The 22,051-nt window shown below is 40.3% G+C and overlaps 1 protein-coding gene across 2 annotated transcripts in view; it reads left to right on the forward strand.

Annotated features, from left to right (window-relative positions):
* The window catches only part of tbc1d16 (TBC1 domain family, member 16), a 45,811-nt gene extending 26,235 nt beyond the window's left edge, over positions 1 to 19,576 (forward strand). For both annotated transcript variants that reach the window (XM_036148075.1, XM_036148076.1), the window contains 5 exons: positions 5,981 to 6,115; positions 6,888 to 7,074; positions 9,576 to 9,755; positions 14,821 to 14,967; positions 16,901 to 19,576. In XM_036148075.1, the coding sequence (XP_036003968.1) occupies positions 5,981 to 6,115; positions 6,888 to 7,074; positions 9,576 to 9,755; positions 14,821 to 14,967; positions 16,901 to 17,188 (937 nt within the window). In that variant the 3' untranslated portion in view covers positions 17,189 to 19,576. The remainder of the gene's footprint in view (positions 1 to 5,980; positions 6,116 to 6,887; positions 7,075 to 9,575; positions 9,756 to 14,820; positions 14,968 to 16,900) is intronic.
* The last annotated feature ends 2,475 nt before the right edge of the window (positions 19,577 to 22,051 follow it).

A 22,051-nucleotide genomic window follows, 5' to 3' on the forward strand; every position in this document is an offset into this window, starting at 1 on the left:
GAACATCCTTTAGGCTGTAAAGACGTTAAACCCTTGGACGAAACTATTTTATCCTTCTGTACTGACGAGTCGCTCTGAGAGGAGAGAAGGGGGAGGAGGAGGGGGGAGTGCTGTGCAGGTCTAACTGTGTGTGTGTGTGTGTGTGTGTGTGTGTGTGTGTGTGTGTGTGTGAGAGGTGTTGACTGCGGTCTCTGTCTGTCTGATGGCAGTTCCCATTACAGCGGTCAACTTCAGGCCAAGTTCTCATTTATAAAACGGTGAAATTGCTGACATATCTGGGTACATTTTAAACAGGAACAGATCAACTGTCCCTGCTAATCGGGACGTGTGGTCATTCTAGAAAAGCGGGTCCACAAGTAATTCATAACTCCCTCCCTCAGTGTTCCAATTTGAGCTCTGTAACTTCCATCCATCCATTATCTATACCGGCTCTCCGTGCAGGTTTGCAGGGATCTCCAGCGATCGAAGCACAGTTATTTTGTATTAGAATATTTTTGGCCTTCCTGGGTTTGTAATAGTTTGGCTCAGGTGGGTGTTGTGAAGTGTTGCTAGAGGTAAACCCAGCTCTTTAGGGATGAATCTCGCTGTAAGTATGAGCGTACGACTCCTTCCTGGACATGACAGAGACATGTAATCTTTTAAATTTAACTTTCGTTTTTTATCTCTTTAAATGTATTACTTTTGTTTTATGGCAGTTTGAGACACTTCAAGATCACTATAAATAATATGCATAATTGTAAGAAGTGTTTGTATTCAATCCATCCCTCCATTTTCTCTACCCAATTATCCATGCAGGGTTGGGGGGGGGGCTTGTGCCAATGTCCATTGTCAAGTGCCCCCCCCAAAAACGAACCATGATCCAAGACGCGCCATTCATTATGAAGACATGGCTTAGGATTTTTCTGGTTCAGGAGTGGTTTAACATAATAAATAACAAGAGTTGCAGCTCAAGTCCTGCATGGGTCTTAAAACGCTTACTGGACCTTCAATTCTTGAATGCCATTTGCTTCACGATGCTTTCAATTAAGTTGTTTTTACATCCTTTTCCGCCACAGCTTTTCCTTCCACTTAACTTTCAATTCAAATGTGTGGCACTCGGTGAACATCCCGCTTCTTCTGTTGATTGCTCTCCTTGTGGAGGCTGTCAATACCTGTCTGTCGGACAAGTAACGAGCCAGTAGTTTTCTCCATGATTGAGCAGGTTATAAGATAATATTTCTGCTTCAAAATTCCTTTTTTTAAAAAAAAACATATCTTATATTCTAATATCCTGGGAAACTAAATTTTTATTAGCAGTAATGCATACTTATCAAAATGAACAGAAATTAACACTTGAAACATATCACTGTGTCTGCAATGAGTGCCTTATGGTCTAATTTATTAAGATGCACCTGTAAATCTTTAATTCAGTTGAAGACGCGCTGCTGATAACACCTGCACCTCAGTTCAATGGCGTGGAAAAAGCCTTTGAAATCCTGTCTGAGACACACGGCTGCAGTGTTGTCTGCCAAATGCTCTGCCGGTCAAACATTAAACCATATGTGAATCTGTTGTGGCTTCCCATCGCAGCCGCTGAACAATCAATAGGCACAAGCGGAGAAGTGTTAAAGGGAGGTGCCGGGTGTGATGTAAAAGGTCTCTGGAGAGAAAACATGTCAGCGCTTATCAGATCAGATCGTGCTCACATGGTGGGGGGAGCATACAGCTTTGGTATGTACGGATCAACCCAGACACACATGAGTGACTCCCACAGTCTTTATTTATCTGCACAACTCCGTCTCAAGGTTAGGCGTGCAGACTTTTTCACACGTTCTGCAGCTCCGTTCCTTACGAGGACGATAATTGGACGTATTTCATTTGTATGGGCTATTATCGTCTGGAGTGCACCAGAAGTCAGCTAATTAGGCTCGTCATGCTGACGCTGATCTTGATTCCTTTAAAGAGCCTCCAGCGGGCCTCCAGGGCCACCGGTTGATCATTAGGAGCAGGGATGCAAGTGTGTGCTTCTGCCTTGTCCCCCCAACCTTGTGTCATTCTGCTAACAATAAGAACAAAGTAAACGTAAATACGAGTACAGCTTCCATTAGATGTGACCTAAATGTTAAAAGGCATTAGATTCTGCATGAGGGGCTTTGAGGTATTTTTTTTTTCTTGTCCTTAAAGTAAAACAGAATCTAAAGTGTAAAGTAAATAAATCTACACCCTTTGTGACTAAAGAGAGTTCAACAGAGTTCTATTTTGAGTCAAATTTGTTTAAGAGAAGAGGAAGTTGGCTTCCGCCTGTCAGTAATGGTGCCTCTTTAAAAAAAAGTCTTTACATACGCCTTGCTGAATGCCTCAGTTCCAATGTCTTTAGGCTTCTTGTGTTTTATAAACAATTTTATTATTTATTTTTTTTCCTGATAAAATACACAACACGATTTGTGTCGTCCCTTTCTTTCTAATTAATTATCTGGTCATAAACCTGCCAAGGCTGATTTATTCAGCTTTTGATTGTGGGGTGAAACTTTGGAATGTGGACCTCAGGAAACATCCAAACATGAAACGGTTTAAATCCTGATGGTTATAAATGGATGGTAGACAAAAAAAATATTAGAATAGTATATAAATACGTAGAACACGTAGGCGGGATACACCAGATTTACACACTAGTCTGAATAATATGAATAAAAAAGCAAATTTAAAGTTAAACTGTAAAGCAGAAGAGAATGAACTTATCAGAAAGAGAGAAAACAAAATACTGTGCAATTTTTAATACGTAATATGGCGTATTCAGGTAAAAATCCAATGTTCATATAGAAAAGACAGCAGCTGATTTACAGAACCATGTAAGAAAACTGTGCAGAATGCATTATTATATCAAGAAACACTCCTAGAGAGGCTAAAGCGTATGCAAATAAAAAAAAAAGAACATCAAGAACTCGTACAACCATTTGCATGTTTTTAAACACTTATCAAGTTTGTTGGGAGTAACAATGTTATTATTATTGGGGTGACCATTGTTATTACGCTTATTACTTCCATAGTATTATTGATACTATTGGTTTTGTTTCTTCTACTTCTACTATTGGTTTTTGTTTCTTCAACAGTATAGTTGCTTATATGTCAAAACATCAATTGTTAAAATGTGAACAGTATTCAATAGACGTGTAAGAATTAATAATTGCAAGGGAATTTTATCAGAAATCTTCAAATAGAACAAAGTAATTGTATGATTAGTAAAAGGGGTGGGACATCATAAGTAGAACTTCACCCTGCTTTGAGTATGTATACATTTTGTGTATATAAATACAATAAATAACTTTTCTAGATGATGTCTAGTTGGTTTTAGAAGTACAAAATCTTTTATCTATTTCTTTATTTCTGGAACATTTTCAGCTGAATACCAATCCGAGGTTTCTGGAGGAAAAGTGTGGAAATTTGCAATGAAGCCCTAATGGAGAACATAAGAAATGAATGAAAAGTGATTCACTAAAAGCTTCTAACCTTGATACTCTTCTGGTCCTCTTCCATGTTGAACACTACCTAAATTCATTTACTTTTAAGAAAATTATTCTAAAAGGTTTTAGTCTTTTGTTGAAATTTAGATTCCACGTATTTTTTTTAAGACGGTAAAGATGTTTCCTGTCTTGTTTCCACTGTATTCACCTGTTTACTCACAGGCCGTATGATTCTTTTGTTTCAATGCGAGTTTGAACAGGCCGCTCCTGAACTCAATATTGCCAGAAAATGATCAATCGCTTCCTTCTCACACAGAATTCTTCTTTAAAGATAATATGTTTGGGACTTAAGAACCATTTGTTTTAGACAAACTACCATTTCTTATTGGGTGGGTCAGTGAGGCCAGAGTTGTCATCATTGATTTCAGATCAGCTTCTTAAACAGGATAAAGACAAATGAAAAGTAATCCATTTAATATATGAGCACATTTGGGTAATGCCAGGGAGTGTTGTTCCATTCCCTGTATGGCAAATTGCTAAAGGGCACATAAAGAGAAGGGCGTTTTATGCGTTGTTGTTTTTTTTTTAATCTATATTTTTCAATGTCTTCCTAATTCATAACCCTTGGATTTTTAAAACTTTATCACATTAAAATCCCAAACTCCAATACAATTGCTGGGGTTTAATGGGATACACCAATATAAAGTTGTGCACATTTTTGCATTGAAAGAAAAAATATATTTATGGTTCAATGTCATTTTTATACAAAAAAATTACCTTCTGAAGTATCCCGATTAGTAAAGAGAGTCCACGTGAGTGTCATTTATTCTCGGTGTAAATCCAGCTGCTCTGTGAAGGACTCTGAGGTTTGCTAGAGAACATCAGTGGAAAAATAGTATGAGAACCAAGGAACACAAGGCCAGGCAGGAAGTTGTGGAGACGTTTGAAGCAGGTTTAGGTTAGAAAACAGCGTCCCAAGCTTTGAGCACCTCAGAGTACGGCACAGCTGCCAATGAGAGATGGGGACGTAAACTTAAAACATTATAAGCTATTTGTTGCAGTGACCATAAGTGGCAGTAAAAGACCATTTGAAAATTGTCTTTTCTGTCACTGAAAACAGTGAAAATGTCACACGAAAAAACAAAGGCAGCTGTAAAAGTAAGTTGTTGCTACAACTGTGCGGCTAAACATTGCAAAATTTTGCCATTCAAGTTATACTTTGGGGAAATGCAACAGCTCTCATTTGATCAAAAAGTAAAAAAAAAAAAAAACATTGTTGAGTAACCATCATACCAATCATACAGTTATAGGGGGCTGCAAACGTTGATAGATTACTGTTACCATGACAGGACCAAAGTCTTTTTTTTTTTTACAGGATAACGATTCTATAATAGCCGATATCACCCTGGATGCAGGGCTGTACACCTGGACTAACTGACAGGCAGGTGAAAAAGACTTTTATTCAGAGAAGCAGCCACAGTGGTAACTATGGAGGAGCTGCACAGGTTTGCAGCTCAGGTAGGACAATCCGTTGGCAGGACAGCTACAGCAAGCAGAAGGCCATGTTGGGAAGGCAGCAGACGTGAAAAAAGAAGGTGCTCTGGTCAGATCAGACAAAACTTAACATAAAAGAAAAGTGGTGAGTTTGGAGGAGACAAACACTTCACATTTTTCCCCCACTGTGAAAAATGGCGGTGTTAGCAGCATTAAGAAAGAAACTGACCAGAATCGGTGGAGCTAAATAATAAATATGAGAAGAAAACCTGTCGGAGGCTGCAGAAAAGCTGGTACGAACGTTGCGCATTTCAGATTTTCATTTCAGAGAAAAACTGCGCATACAGGGAGGACTTTTCATTGCATTTCGTTTCGTCGTGCTCTACGCTGGTCTACCTCATGAAGTCCTTTTGAAACACACAGAAGTTTGTGTCTGTTTATGTGAGAAAACGTGTTAAAGATTAAAGGGCAGGAACCCTTCTTTTAAGGCCGCGTTTGGTTAACTGATCCCCGCTCTTCAGGAGCAGGGATTTTGTTTTACAGCTAAGCCGTAAAACCACCGAAGTGATGCAAACATGCTCCGAACTCCTGCGCAGCTTCCTCCCCGAGAAAGCGAACGGCACGGCGGCGGCGGCTGGGGAGGGTCCAGCGACGCAAACACACAGATCTCCAACCAAACAGTTGCGTGGCGTTGCATCAGGTGCTCGGGCTTTATTCCTGGTGGGGCCGCATGGAAAACAAACAGCGTTAATTAAATCCCCTCTGCTTGTTAGGACCTGAGTACATTAGTACACCCAACGTGCTTCCTGACATCCAGGAGGGGATGGACGGCTGCGGCGGTATCCTCAGAGGAACCCCTGGGTCCGCCGCTCACATTTTTTTGGAGAAGGGGGGGGGGGGGTTCACAGCAGCTATTAGGAGTAGAGTAACAGCTCCGTAATTGCTATATGTTTAGGATAATTACAGCAGGAAAAAAACAAAAAAAAAGCATTAAACATCCCGTATTGTTCTGAATCTGTTCCTGCCCCGTTTGGTTGCTTCCTCAGATTGTCCATGAGCCCGGAGGAGCACAGCGAGTTCTGGAGGAAGGTCCAGTTCACGGTGGATAAGGACGTGGTCAGAACGGACCGCAGCAACCATTTCTTCAGAGGGGAAAACAACCCAAACGTGGAGATCATGAGGTCTTGGATCACTGATTGCTCTTCCCCCCCCCCGCACACCCTCTCCTCTAAGCTTATCATTCCCACTCATCCAGTCATACCTACGCTGTTAATTTCATATTCCGAGCCTTGGGTGGGGTGGGCTGGGGTTGGGGGCTGCAAATGAGTTTCATGCTTTATTGACTCCGACTAAGCTGTCTGAGCACTTTCGATTCATACTCGGGGGCTAATGGCTCTCTAAACGAGAGGCAAGAGGTTTTAATAGCATATTAGGTATTTTGTGACTCTCCCGGAGTGTCCTGGTGTTTGTCTGGGAGTCGTTCTCCATCCGAAGCCAGCCTGCGGTTATCTAACCCCGATAAGTCCCGCTTATGTTTGTCTGCTTCGGAAGGTCCTGGCGTCTTCGTTTAGACGTCTCGCTAAAAAAAAAGAAAAACCTCATCAAATTTTTACTATAATGTTGCGCCGGAACAATGTGATGTCCTCCGGGTTTTGGGCTTTGTTTGTACTTTCGTTGCTAATGCATGAGGACGACAAGGGAAGTTTCTTTAAAGTGGAACGGGTCTTAAAAAAAAAAAAAGTCAGTAATTAGCTCCCTGGTTGCCAGAAGAAGGAAAAGAAGTGTGTGTCGGGGGGTGGTTGTGTTTCTTCTTTTTTTTTTTTTTTTTTTATATGAAAGACAACCAGAGTGTTTGGGTGGGAAGAAAGCTTTTCAGGGGTTTCCTTTTCCGTCTCTCAGACGCAGATTTTTCACGTCAGTGCTCAGATGTCTGTGTTTGTGTTCCTGCCCCAGGCGGGTCCTGCTCAACTACGCCGTGTTCAATCCCGACATGGGCTACTGCCAGGGCATGTCCGACCTGGTGGCCCCCCTGCTCACAGAGGTCCAGGACGAGAGCGACACGTTCTGGTGCTTCGTGGGCCTCATGGAGAACACCATCTTCATCAGCTCCCCGCGAGACGAAGACATGGAGCGGCAGCTGGTAGGAAGATCCTCCGTTTCTTACCGCGGAAGGCCCGCCCGCCAGCAGCTGTTTGTTGTGCAGTCAAGACGCTCAGACGCAGTACCTGCAGTGTCTTGCCGGGTTTTTTATTGTAGCATCTATGAACGTCAATGGGGTGGGGGGGGGTTATGTAACAAACACAAAGTAGTGCAGGATTGTGAAGGAAGTTGAATGCATGGTTTTCAGATTTTTAACATAAGAAAAAAAAGGAAAGCGTGCTGGGCATTTTTGCCACCTTCTATATGCAGTTCCAGCTGCAGGAACTTTTGGGGAATGCCTCCACCAACACGTACCCTCCCATCGGCCTCAGCTTATCTCCTGAAACCTTCCAGGACAGAGCTCCGTAGAATAAGAGATCGGGCTTTCTGCTCAGCTGCTCCCAGTCTCTCCCCGAAAACCTGAGGACACCACAGACAGTGGATGCGCTCAAACGTGGCCTTAAAACCCACCTCTTTAGCAGAGCTTTTTGATTTAACTCTTGCCCCTTTTCCTTATTTTAGTTTATTTTATCTTTTTATTTTCTTGCTCTTAATGTGTTTTTATTGTTAGCACTTACCTGTTTTATCATGTAGCACTTTGGGATTTGCATGAATATAAGATGCATTACAAATTAAATGTTGCATTATTATTATCAGGGTTGGGCGATAAATTGATTTAATCGATTAATTTGAATTTATAATTCTTTAAGATTTCATTTTTGGAAAATCTGGATTTTATTTTGTCAATACACTCATTGGGTTTCCATGAAGAGAACAGCATGTGATGCTGAATATATGTTTAGGCAAATGTATTGTCAAAATATTGTTAAGTGGAAACTTTTTTTTACCATAATACGAGGTACTTCATTTACTTATTTACTTTTTTTTTTAACTTAGTATGAAGTTCACAAGTGCAGTGAAGCCTGTTCTTAGCTCAATGTGTAATACCACTAGCAGCAAATGTTTTGTTATATTTTCATTGTTTATAATGGCACGGCTGCCATCTTGTTTTACAAGCATGTTTCACAGCTTGTTTTTAGTTGCACTTTGAATTCAGGTCAACTCCCTGACAAAATGCTTGACATAAAAGCAAGGTTTTAAAATAATTTCTTTAATTTCTTTTTATGAAACAAAAAGGAGGAAAAAATCGATTAATCGGATTTGGTATGATAAAATCTGAGATTTGTTTTTTAATCCATATCGCCCAGCCCTAATTATTATTATTATTATTATTATTATTATTATTATTATTATTATTATTATTGTCTCGTTTAAGTCCTGTCAACAGATCCTTCAGGTTTTATTCTTGGGAAATCAGGGTGCTGCGGGCTTCAGGCGCATGACAAACATTTCAGGTTTTTGTGCTTATGAAAAAACTTTGAAAATCCATGCATTGTTTTCCTTCACTTTCACAATTTCGCTCTTATTTTGTGTTGGTCTACAACGTAACAACCCAACAAAAACGTGTTTAAGTGTGAACATGTGACATGACAAGATGTGTAAAAGCCAAAGGGGCATGAATACATCCTGCTCTATACAGACGAGAATCTAAGCACTTAAAAAAACGCTTTTCGCCATATCTAACTTATCATTGGACTTTGCACTTTAGCCTTTCGGTGTGTGTTTTTTTAAAGACCCCTCATTATGGTAAATAGTAAATGATTCACATGTTTATAGTTTCCCTTTAACCTTATCTGAAGTCCACAAAGTGCTTCGATGTTTTTCTTTGGTGCTCCTGATTGAAACGTTAGGGTTTGTGAAGCACTCCGGAGGAGGTACCGAGATCAGGTCAAAAATTTAAATAATAGTGAAAAGATATGATTATAGTTTAGAAAATGTAAGCGGGGATACAAGTGGAATAAAAAAAAGAAGAAGTAAAATGGTTGGAGAGGATGTTTAATTTGCAATGTTTGCAGATCCCGGCTGATGATGGTCAAAGCTGCAACGCTGAAATCCAAAGGTCCCGCAGTTCTGTAAATAAATACTTCTTTCAGTGATTAACTAATCAGGCCATTGTTTTTAATGAAACTGGAATGAGAAACTTAAACAGGTGGCTCTTTTGGCACAAGTCTGGGCCATTCTTACTTTCGATTCAATTCAAATAAACTTTATTGATCCCAAAGGGAAATATTATTATGATTATTATTATTTGTGGGTCAGCAGTATTTTAAAGAATGATGCATGATGATAAATAAATGTTAAAGTCGATTAATGCAGTTTAGAAAGATTCTTGTGGTTGTTGTTTTTTTTTTTTTGTTGTTGTGAGGAAGTGGTTATATCTTTAAACCGCCAAGAAACAGTCGACCTGATGTGTGCCGCATTCAGACAAAGCTGACCATAATAACCTGCGCATTAATGATGGGTTGTGGGGGGGCACCCCTAATCCTGCTCGGAGCAGCGTCTTTGCAGGCACAAGGGTCACGACGAGCTCATGTTTCTGACTAGAACTGCAGCCAGTGGTTCCCCTGCAGAGCACAGGAAAAGTAACTTGTCGACCCGCAGATGTACCTGCGGGAGCTGCTGCGCCTCATGCTGCCGCGCTTCCACCAGCACCTGACCCGGCTGGGAGAGGACGGCCTGCAGCTGCTCTTCTGCCACCGCTGGATCCTGCTCTGCTTCAAGCGAGAGTTCCCCGACACCGACGCGCTGCGCATGTGGGAGGCCTGCTGGGCGCACTACCAGGTCAGGAACGAAGTCCAAAACTCTGCTCCTTTGCATACACAGCATGGAAAGAGGCCGTTTGCATACGACGGAAAGCGATACAGAGGAATGCAGGCTTCAGTTGTTTTTTTTTTCAGACAGTTTAGAGTATGTTAATTTTCCAGGAAGCATGCGGTTACGACATATCACCATTATTGTTCCTTTAGAGCCCGTCCCCACAGACTCTTGTAGCTGAGTGGAGGTAAAATGTTTAAGACTTGAAGGAATTTAATCACTTGCTTGAAAACTGGTTGGATTCAAAGTTTTAGCGTGACTCACATTCCTCTAGCTTTCTCTACAACCATCTCTCTTAATTTAAACTATTAGGATGCGGTGGCCTAGTGGTTAGAGCAGGGATCCTGCGTCCAGGGAAGGCTGCAAGGTCTCCGGTTCTAATCCCACAGACTCCCACTCTGGGTCCCTGAGCAAGACCCTTCGCCCCAGAATGCTCCCTGGGTGCATTCTGGGGATGGACGTTTAAACGTATGTTACTTTAGTTTCAGTTTTTAGTTTTCGCATCCAGACCACAGGTGCCAACAAATGTGACCAGCGCTGTACTTGACCTAAGAAAACAAAAAAACTTGAAAATGGATGGCTCTGATATTTTTTATAAATGTTAAAATGAAAGTTTATGTAAAAAGAAATATGGTCTAGGTTTAACTAAGGACCTTGAAGTTTCATTTTTGGACTTCAAATCAACTATTATTTTCTAACTGGACAATATTTGCGAGTATATAAAAGTTATGTTTTGATATGGAATAAGTCCTGGCTGATGTTTTTACCCAAAGAGCCTTATGTGAATAAAAATTGCGTTGCGTATGTGACAGAAAATGTCCCATTCTCAGATGTGGAGGTAAAATGTTTAAGACTTGAAGGAATTTAATCACTTGCTTGAAAACTGGTTGGATTCAAAGTTTTAGCGTGACTCACATTCATCTAGCTTTCTCTGCAACCATCTCTCTTAATTTAAACTATTAGAATGTGGTGGCCTAGTGGTTAGAGCAGGGATCCTGCGTCCAGGGAAGGCTGCAAGGTCTCCGGTTCTAATCCCACAGACTCCCACTCTGGGTCCCTGAGCAAGACCCTTTGCCCCAGAATGCTTCCCGGGTGGAGTGAGAGGCAGCCCATTGGACGGGTTAATGGACGGGTTAAATGCAGAGGACAAATTTCCCTGAAACATATGTTGATATGACAAAAAAATATCAAATTATTAATATAAATGTGGATTTAACAAGAAGCTTGCAGACTTGAATGTTCCAAAGTGCAACTTTATCCGTGGATTCTGCCTCTTTTGGAGGGCAGCAAACCTGTAGCCATGATGTGCTCCCCGAGTTCAGCGCTCGCTCTCGCCGAGGCCGAGCCAGACGCCGACGTCTTTGCCCCACGCCATCTGCTCACACAGCTACAGGTGGCGATGGAGGAGATAACGTGCGTGTGTGTGTGTGTGTGTGTGAAACCTCGGGTTAGACAGTTAAAAGTCATGCAGCCGGTAGGCTTTAAGCAAGAATTTCTGATTGATATCAGATTTTTCTGTGAAGACTTTTGTTGTCATGCCGGGCGGCAACTGATTGTTTTCGGCTGTTCTCGTGTGAATTACGGTTTGTAGAGTAACTGTCGTCGGGTTTTTTTTTTTATAAAGGTGTAGCATGTGAACTGGAATCCTGATGAATCACACACAGATAACCACACGTATAAAGAGAAGTTAATCTTTTAGCGCAGTGGCATAATTGCAAAATGAAATAAATTGGGGAAAATCCAACCTTTTGTCATAAAAAGTCCTAAAACAAATGGGCAATAAAAGTTATAAACGCTGGGTGCTGTGGGCCTTTTTCTTATCCAAGGCTTCCCTGTGAATACTGTTGGAGAGGATGGCATCAGGTACCACCAGAAATCTTCCAATAACCTTTCGGCCTTTGACAGAAAACAGTAAAATGGGTCGAAAATGTGTGTTTTTTTTCTTTCAAAAGGATTATGATCCTAAATATTTGTCCAATTCATCACAGAATTGGTACACCAGGTACAAAATTAATCTTCCTCCACATCCGCCTCAGTCCCCAAACCAGAATCCTACTGAAAATCTGCGCGGTGCGCTGGAGGATGTAGAGATTGGTCAGCGGTCCTTCTCTCTCTGTGCTTCAACCTCAAAGCTGTCCTGTTGACAACAAGAGTGCAGATTATTTCTTAATATATATTTTTTTCCAAACTGAACACGGATACATCTCAAACAATTAGAACATCCTGAAAGAAATAAATACTTTTATAACTCATTTCAGAAAGTGAAACTCACTGCAAAAACAGAACTAAAAATAAGTCAAATTTTCTTGAAATTAGTGTATTTGTCCTTGATTTGAGCTTGTAAATAAGATTATCTGCCAATGGAATGAGTATTTTGACCCCTAAAATAAGATAATTAGATATTATGCCCTCTAAATAGGATGATGGAGATGAGTTTTTCTTATTTTAAGTGCAAAAATCTCATTCCATTGGCAAATCATCTTATTTACATGTTCAAATCAAGGACAAATACACTAATTTCAAGAAAATCTGACTTATTTTAAATTCCGTTTTTGCAGTGTCTAGACCCATGACACATGCAGTAAAATATTTCTAGTCATTTTTATGATTATGAATGAGGCCTACAGATGATGAAACCCATAATTTCAGTGTCTCAAAAACATACACTGGTGTCTATATATTTAGAATATAACCCAAGATCAGTAGAAAAATTATATTCTAAACCAAAATGTTAGGCTTCTGAACAGTATGTTCATTTCTATATTCTTAATACCTGTTTGGGTCTTTCAGAAAACATGAATTTCTGCATCGATGAGGCATGGAGGCGATCCGCCTGTGGTTCTGCTGAGGTGTAACGGATGCCCAGGTTGCTTTGATAGCTGCCTGCAGGTCATCTGCATCGTTGGGTCTGGTTTCTCTCATCTTCCTCTTAACGATACTTCAGTAGTGCTGTATGGGGTTCAGGTCCAATCAGCCTGCTGGCCAATGAGGAACACCAACACCCTGGTGATTGATCCAGCTTTTGGTATCGACGACCATCTTCTGGACTTCTGTCCAGTCAGCAGTCTTCCCCATGAGAGTGCAGCCTGCTGACCCAGACTGAGAAACTATTTAGATGCTCAGGAAACCACTGCAGGTGTACGGCTGCAGCTAACAACTATTTTAGTAATTGGATAAAAAAAAGATTAGCACATTCTGCAGATTTTTTTTTAAATTTAACTACTTATTTTAGGAGTATTATAAATACATGGAGAAAATGCAAGTAAACAAATAATTCAATTGCTTTTTTAATCTACATTTTTAATACCTAAAATGCAATAACATAGCATTTCTTTAGAACGCACTTGAACATTACATTTGTAGCAAAGGAAACATCTGCAGCTTAAAAAAAAAAAACTCTAATGTCAACATAGCAGAAGCTCAGTCCTTCCTGATCGACTCATGTGCACAAAAAAAGAGCACAAAGCGTCACTTGCGTATTACATCCTGAATTTTTCAGGAGATTTTGTTGTTTTTACATCAAAATGCATAATGCTCTATTTAAACAGAGCCCTTGTCGTGTACTTCAGTGCCAAGTTCCACTCTTCTGGGTTTTTTTTTTTTTTTTACTGCAAAAACAGACAGGAAATAAAAAGTAATTACACATTGCCTATCAAAAAGGGGAACCGCAAATTTAGATTCAGGCACGAGAAACTCAGCCTTTTTATATATCCAATATCACTTTCTGTTTCGCGCACGCGATCGGCCCCGTTCTGCACACATCTGCTGTTTACGGAAGTGCTCTGTCAGAAAAAAAAAAAAATCTTCTTGGTGTGAGCCGGTTGACGATAAATGTGCGACTTTCTCACAAATTGACTCGTGCGTCGGAGGTGCACTCAAGTGTCGCAGCGTCAAGGACGTCCCGTTGTTGAACGCTAATTCAGTATTTCTGCACACACAACAGTGGTTAAACAGAACTGAACGAACCCTTAAGGCGGATCATTTTCCTCTGGGACGTTTAATAACCGAGGTACGCGAATCATCCGAGGAATAGTTTCAACCCTTTGCAGGTGTTTTGAGCTAATTGACTGATTAGGGTGTGATGGCAGGAGTTTCCAATATTTCACTTTTTCAAAAATATTCCCATTTTCTGAAATGCTGCTCTTTTTGGGTTTTCATTAACTGTCAGCTATAATCAGCAGAACTATTAAGAAATAAACGCTTGAAATATTTCACTCAATCCACATGATATGGGAGTTTCACTTTCTGAAATGAGCGACAAGAAATGTGGATTTCTCTCAATATTTTATGTTTTTGAGATGTTTTTTTTTTAAATGTTTTTTGAGATGGACGTTTAAACATATGAAAGTCAAAGGTTGCCTTTTCCTTTTTTCACTAACGTGACTTTGTTACTTTAGTTTTCACATCCAGACCACAGGTGCAAACAAATGTGACCAGCGCTGTACTTGATCTAAGAAAACAAAACAACTTGAAAAAGAATGGCTCTGATATTTATTCTAAATGTTAAAAATGAAGGTTTATGTAAAAAGAAATATGGTCTAGGTTTAACTAAGGACCTTGAAGTTTCATTTTTGGACTTCAACTACTATTTTCTAACTGGACAATACATGCAGGTATATAAAAGTTAAGCTTTGATATGGAATAAGTCCTGGGCTGATGTTTTTACCCAAAGAGCCTTATGTGAATAAAAATTATGTTGCATTAGTGACTTTGAGAGACAGAAAATGTCCCATTCTCAGATATGTTACATGATTCTAGTTAAGTGTACATCTAGTCCAGCTGAAAGGAAAAATCTCTGAATTCTAATCATCAACTTTTTTCCATCACTTTATTTCTTTTCCCCCCATTAAAGCCCGTTAGTAGCGTTAGTACCCAAGCTTTGTAGTTCAGCTTATTTTTTTAATTTTTTTTTATGGGACCTTTTGCTTTCAGGGGCCCGTCACACTGATTGGACACAGTTCATATAGTTACTAAGTGTGCACATCCTGCTGCATTCATCATCTGCCTTTGAACCAACTCTCTCTCTTTGTAGACGGACTATTTCCACCTTTTCCTGTGCGTGGCCATCATTGTCCTGTACGGTGAGGACGTGACGGAGCAGCAGCTCGCCACCGACCAAATGCTGCTGCACTTCAGCAATCTCTCCATGCACATGAACGGAGAGCTGGTGCTACGCAAGGTAGTGCTGCCGCTTACGTGCCAGAGTGTCGTTTCTTTTCGTCGGCCGCTCTGCAAGCTGCAGGCTCCCTGTGCTCGTCTGGGAAAGTAGGGAACGGGGTCTTAGCTACTTCCCAGACCTAGATAAGTAGCTAAGACTTGATCCGCTGTTCCGTTTCTTAAAGGATCCATCTTTCCGTTTGTGGTGTTTCAGTTCATCTGTTTATAGACGTCTGAAGTCTTTTTTTAAAAGTGGAGAAGCAAACTTATGTTTCTGCTGCGCTGCTTTTGGACCCGAATAAATCTGATCACTCCTCATAGTCTTGACAAATTTATAAAGTCAAGTTTCAATTATCTTTTTTTGTTTAACCAGCTAGCAAAACCTGATAAAAAAAAATTCAAAACAAGTGCAAAATTGGGGTTGGTTGGATTCACGTCCCCTTCATAAAAGTTGCCTCATCTGAACATGGGACGGTTCAGCCGTGGAGAGGAAAGGTGAAAGAATCCAGATTTTGCAGGTTTCATATTTAAATCTCTGACCACTGTAGAAATATCTGCCGTAGAGGCACTGTCAACACGAGTATTTACAGGACTGTCTCAGAAAATTAGAATATTGTGATGAAGTTCTTTATTTTCTGTAATGCAATTAAAAAACATGAAATGTCATACATTCTGGATTCATTACAAATCAACTGAAACATCGCAAGCCTTTTATTGTTTTAATATCGCTGATTATGGCTTACAGCTGAAGAAAACTCAAAAATCCTATCTCAAAATATTAGAATATTTCCTCAGACCAAGTAAAAAAAAAAAAATTATAACAGCAAAACAAAATCAAACATTTGAAAATGTCCATTAATGCACTCAGTACTTGGTTGGGAATCCTTTTGCACAGATTACTGCATCAATGCGGCGTGGCATGGAGGCAATCAGCCTGTGGCATTGCTGAGGTGTTATGGATGCCCAGGATGCTTCAATAGCGGCCTTTAGCTCATTTGCATTGTTGGGTCTGGTGTCTTTCAGCTTCTTCTTCACAATACCCCACAAATTCTCTATGGGGTTCAGGTCAGGGGAATTGACAGGCCAATCAAGGACAGTAATGCCATGGTCAGTACACCAGTTACTGTGAGAATCTTATGTCGTCTCTTAACCACTACCATACTTGTGATTTAGTTTACTGAACCAAGCTGAGTGTTTTTCAAGGCTCAGGAAACCCTGCAGTGTTTCGAGTTTATTAGACGATTCAAGTGATTAGTTGAATAGCATACTAGTATACTTTTTCACGATATTCTAATATTTTGAGATAGGATATTTGGGTTTCATAAGCTGTAAGCCATAATCAGCGATATTAAAACAATAAAAGGCTTGCGATATTTCAGTTGATTTGTAATGAATCCAGAATGTATGACATTTCATGTTTTTTAATTGCATTACAGAAAATAAAGAACTTTATCACAATATTCAAATTTTCTGAGACAGTTCTGTATACTTGCAGCAGTCTGGGGACATTGTGCAGCAGTTTAAACTGCGTTGCGTCTGCACTGAAGAGTCCGCTGCTGCGGAGTAAGACTTGGACTCTGTCAAGCCGAGCTAAGGAGTGATGACCTGTACGCTCGCTGCGGTAGCCGTGCCTGGCGCTTCATCTTTACGGATGCCGTCGGCGCTGCACACTTTTGCTTGCACGCAGCTGGCGTAACACATTTTGTTGACGCCCGGGAGTTTTGCACGTGATAACCTAACAGCAGGCATGCGCGCCTTTTCTAAGACCTCCACGTGAGCCTGACCTTGACATTCTTGTGCTATCTCGCAGCCGGGAGATAACGCGAGCATTGATTGGTTTCAATGCATGCATCTGCCACGTTTGCCTTCTCTGACAAACCCCCCCCCCCCCCCCACACGAATGTCTCTCCCTGGTTTTGCTTCACCTTATCACGCTCGCCCCTCTTTTTCTCCAGGCCCGCAGCCTCCTCTACCAGTTCCGCCTTCTTCCCAGGATCCCCTGCAGCCTGCACGACCTTTGCAAGCTGTGCGGCCCGGGGATGTGGGACAGCCGCTACATCCCCACCGTGGAGTGTTCGGGGGAGCACCCAGATTCGCAGAGCTGCCCCTATGGAGGCACCTCCACCCCGCAGCCCTCCTCGCCCTCGCCGTCGTCCTCTCCGAACCACACCCCCACGCCCCCGCTGGACGGCAAGAGAGGCGCCAAGAGACGGGACATTTTCACCTTCCGGAAGCAGTCCTGAGGGAGTTAGCTTCTGTGATTGCTTTATTATTAGTTACACAATCTAATATAGGATTTTTTTTCTCCTTCTTTTTTTTTTTTTTTTTTTGTACTTGAACCTTTCAATCGGTGCAATGTTGAACACTGCCTTACCAGGGTGTCGCTGCTGACGTTCAGCGTCGCATGAATGTGCAGCGAGGGCGGCTTCAAAGTCAGACGGATCGGAGGTCGGGAGGCCGCTTTCTCCCAGGAGCAGAACAGACAATCACCAGGCGCCGTGCTGGTCTGGAGCTACTTCAGGTTTAAGTCTGCTGCTGGTTTGGCATTCTTCCACCGGATTTGTCACCGCAGGGTCGCAGGCAACGGGGCCCTCAGACTCCGAGGGGTCAAAAAGCGAAACTGGGGAGTCATTCACAGAACTTGAACTTGGACTTTTGAAAATGTTCTTGGGTTCTCACAATGGAGTAATTGTGTGAATGTCAAATATTATGTGCATATTTAAAGTCTGAGAGTCTTTCCGACATGAAAATCCAAACCCTTTGTGTTAAAGAAGTAGTGTGGAGAACATTTTCTTTTGGTTTCCCCCCCCCAAAAAAATTAATGTTTTTGTTATAAATATTTAGCAATATTATCTTTGCATGAGCAATTCTTTACATATAGAGGTCACAACATATTTGTTGTGGGGGAAAGAAATCCCAAACAGAGAGGTGAGTGTGTTTATGTGACAAACACTAGCATCGTGACAGGGCTCCTCTTCTTACTGTCGTGTAAGTTCTCTTTCTTGGGCCGAAAGAGCGTTAACATTTTGCACATTAGCATCCTTATTGTAATGTTCTGCGTTTATTTAGTAGCAATTTCACCAAAGACACAGTGCTTTACAGAAGAATTCCTACTTTTTCTGTTTTTTATCAGGTTGCGACAACAAACTTAAGGGTTTTGTATTATGTGAGTTATCAAAGTGGTGCATAATTGTGTAGAGGAGAAAGGAAAAATAATACATGGTTTTGGTTTTGGAGAGCCAGCAGGTTGCATTTACAGCTGCTAGTCTTTTTTAGGTATGTCTCTTTTTTTTTTTTAACCCATTCGTCTTTGCAAAAATAACTCAAACTCAGTGAGATTGGATTTTAAATTATTGTGAACGTCAGTTTTGAAATCTCGGCCCATATTCTCCATTGAATTTAGGTCTGAAGGCTTTCTAACGTGCATAATCCTTAAAGCGTTTCATTGTTGCTCTGGCTGTATGTTCAGTTGCCGTCTTGCTGGAAGGTGAACCTCCACTGCAGTCTCTACTCTTTTACAGGTTTCCTTCCAGGACGGCCCTGTATTTAGCTCCCTGCTCTGACTAGCCTCCCTGTCCCTAATAAAGATGAGCTCATTGGACCACTGCACCTTTTTCTACATGTTATGCTGTGGCCCTCTACATACTCTACCAGCATACTACAAACTAAACCGCGAACAGAGCTTTTCATGGCTTTTCGTTCAACATGGCTTTCTTCTTCCCGCTCTTCCCTAGAGGCCAGATTTGTTGAGTGCAGGACGAATAATTGCCCTGTCTACTGATTCTACCTCAGGAGCTGTGGATCACTGCAGCTCCTCCAGAGTTGCCATGGTCCGCTCTGCTGTTTCTATGACTAATTCTCTCTTTGCCTGGTCTGTCAATTTAAAATAAGGACCGAGTTTCCGTGGGTTCCCTTTTTTCAGACGATGGATTGGACGAAGCTTAATGTTTTCTAACTTAAATCTGCTTTAAATGTCTCCACAGCTTTATCCCTGAACCGCTCTGTTGAGTTCCTTGATCTTCATGATGCAGCTCTTTCTTCTTCTCTAAGAAACCTGTGAGGCTAAATTACTCACTGGTGGAGTCTGATGGCAACTGGTTGCACTGGACTTTATTTAGGGGTATCAGAGTAAATGGAAACAATGCATATCCACGCCACACTTGTCAGGTTTTTTATTAGTTTTATTAGTAAAACATTTTGAAAACCATGTATTATCTTCCTTGCACAAAAAAGCAATTGTGCACTACGCGATGTTGGTCTATCCTATAAAATCCAGAAGAAATACATTCTAGTTTGTGGATGGAGTGTGACTAAATGTCCAGAAGTTGAAGGAGGTATGAATATTTTTGCAAAGCGCTGTAGATCGGATTACTTTCGGATCACGTTTTCTATCCAGCTTGCGATTTCATCCTCAGCATTAAACCAATTTTGGAGCAATTTTTTTTTTTTTTCTGTAGCTTTTTCCCGTCTTTTACACTTCCAGGCAAGGCGAATGAAAATGCACTCAAATCAAACAATGAGTCCACATGAATGTAGCTTTTCACATCATCAACACAATGAAAATCTTTCATACGTGTGCGATTGGAACCCTTACAGGCTGCTCTCCGTTGTTACCATTTCCTAAAAAAAAACGTCAAGGAAAGTGGAGCGGCGAGCCTGTCGTTTAAGCTTCATGCAGGGGGAAACTTTATACTAATGTTGCCTCAGGTGTGAAGAAGATTTCCCCTCGAGGAGCTTTTGAGTGACACCGGCAGGGTAGTAACATCTGCAAAACGCTGCTATAATGTACCGCAGATCCCTCTGATCAGCCTTCCAGTAGCCTTGCAGATGACTTAATGCCTGCTTCTTCCTGTTGGTTATCATGGAGTGCTTTTAAAGGCATGGAGGCGAAGGCCAGGAATACCGTGATGGGAAACGTTAAGAGTGTGTGATCTCATGGATTTATTAACATTTGAATCGCATTGTTTACACAAAAGCCACCAATCACAGTCGTCATTGCTGATTTGCCCCTTTGGGAAGGGGCTGTATTGAGTTGTGGTCATGAATGTAAAATGTTGCCGTTGTTTTCTATATGTTGATGTATAACTGCACACTTCACAGGAGAGTAAAAAAACTATTCTTTATTACTGGTGTTAATAAAAAGAGCATCAATAAACCATGGTTGTGCTTTTTCTCACTCACCATGGGATAATTTTTTTTTTGGGGGTGGGGGGCTGTAATGTAATATTTCCTCCACTCATTTTTCATCTTCTATTCTTTTGACATATTAAAAATGTTTTATTCATTTATTGATTGAAAATCCCATCAGCAAAGAAAAAATGTATTAAGTAGAATATTTGTGCTACAAGTACCGGCTCCACTAGCAGTCCTTGTACTCGATGTACTTAAACCTTTTTTTTTTTTTTTTTTTTTTTTTACAATTTATATTTATATTTGATTTGAATTTGTTTTTACAGGGTGTTAAAGGATTTTTTCTGTAGTAATTCATGAATTAGGTTTCCTTAGGGTATGAGATTTGCATGCCACAAAGGCCCATTTCTATTAGCAACTCTTCAAAAATTGGAAGAGATCATGCAACATACTTTTCAAATAACATAGACGTGCATTTATCTTGACATATCAAGTCATCAGCTGGCTTCGCAAAATTGGCTACTTGTCTATAGCAGCCTATTTTTGCATATATTCAAGGTCAGCGCAATAGTTAAAAAGGAGTTGTTCTATAAAGTATTAACTACAAGAGTATTAATAATTGCACCGCTGTTTTAATTATTTTGTTTAAAACCATTAGGTATTTGCTTCATTTCACACATCTGATCATTTAGAGTTAAAATGTTTCTTTGATAGTGTGAGGTGATGCTGCTGCAATACAAGATTAATTTATTTTAATGTTTTTACCCATCATTACAGTGGGCACCAAAAAAGGAATACCATGCTTTATTAACCTAGTTAATAATTTGTTTAAAATTGAAATATCAATGAGAAGATTGTAAGAATGAAGTTTCTCTACAGAAATATGATTTTACAAATAATTATAACTATACAGGTATTTATAAGACAAGTCCAAACATTAAATGAAAAAAAGCAAATGCATATTTGGGTGACAAGGGCTGTCTGGGTTAATCAGAAATGCAGTATGTTGTTAAGCAACTCACCGGCATAACTTAAAAGACCTTATCAATACAAAAGTGCACGGGAGAATTAAAAGATGGATTCTTGTGGACTGACTAGGCAGGAATTCAGACTGCAATGAAAGCTTTTTAAGTGAGGGGGGGGGGGGGATCGTCCACATTAAGAGGGCTTTTTAGTTTTGCCTTGGCGACAAATGAAGCCGAGTAGCAGCTACTTGTGGCAGCAAAAAGCTTCCTGATTAGAGAGAAAAGGTTTAGAGTCCCATTCGTGATGCCAAAGATTCCTCAGCCATATCTTGCATATTTTTAACCACGCAGTTCAGATTTGACATGTTTTTGTGGCACGCAAGCCTCTTTATTGTAACTTATTAATAAACCTGATTACTTCAAAATAATATTCTGATTTCTGGAAAAAAACACGTTTTTAAGCATTTTGTTGACCCCAAATATGTTTATTTTTTCATTTAAATATTATGTTTCCTAAACCTTTTCAGGTTGTAACTCTTAGTTTAGTATGTTGCATATCAGTCAGATTATTAGCATGGCCATATAGTCATATCCTATAAATTTGATTATTGACAGGTTTGTTTGTTTCAGTAACTTAATTAATTAGCTGAAACACTATATAGATTAATTATACAGCATGATGTTTTCAAGCTTTTATGTTTGTTAATTATGATGATTATCTGCGTTCAGCTACTGAAAACCTCACATTTAGGATTATAATATTACATCAGCGCAATAAAAACATTTTAATATAGTAATGAGGGCTTAATGAAATGTATGTTTAATAACTGATTAAAGTTTATTTTCAAAAGGCACTTTTAACCTGACAAAACAAACCTCGTTGGAATGCATATCCTAATTTATTGAATTTGACTTTATTCAGAGAAATTGAGTATTCACAAAAGAATCTAAATAAACATTTAGCTAGCTACTCCCAAACCTGCTGTACTACAACAACAAAAACCCTTACAG

This window comes from Fundulus heteroclitus, chromosome 16 (genome assembly GCF_011125445.2).
Source record: "Fundulus heteroclitus isolate FHET01 chromosome 16, MU-UCD_Fhet_4.1, whole genome shotgun sequence".
NCBI lineage: Eukaryota > Metazoa > Chordata > Actinopteri > Cyprinodontiformes > Fundulidae > Fundulus > Fundulus heteroclitus.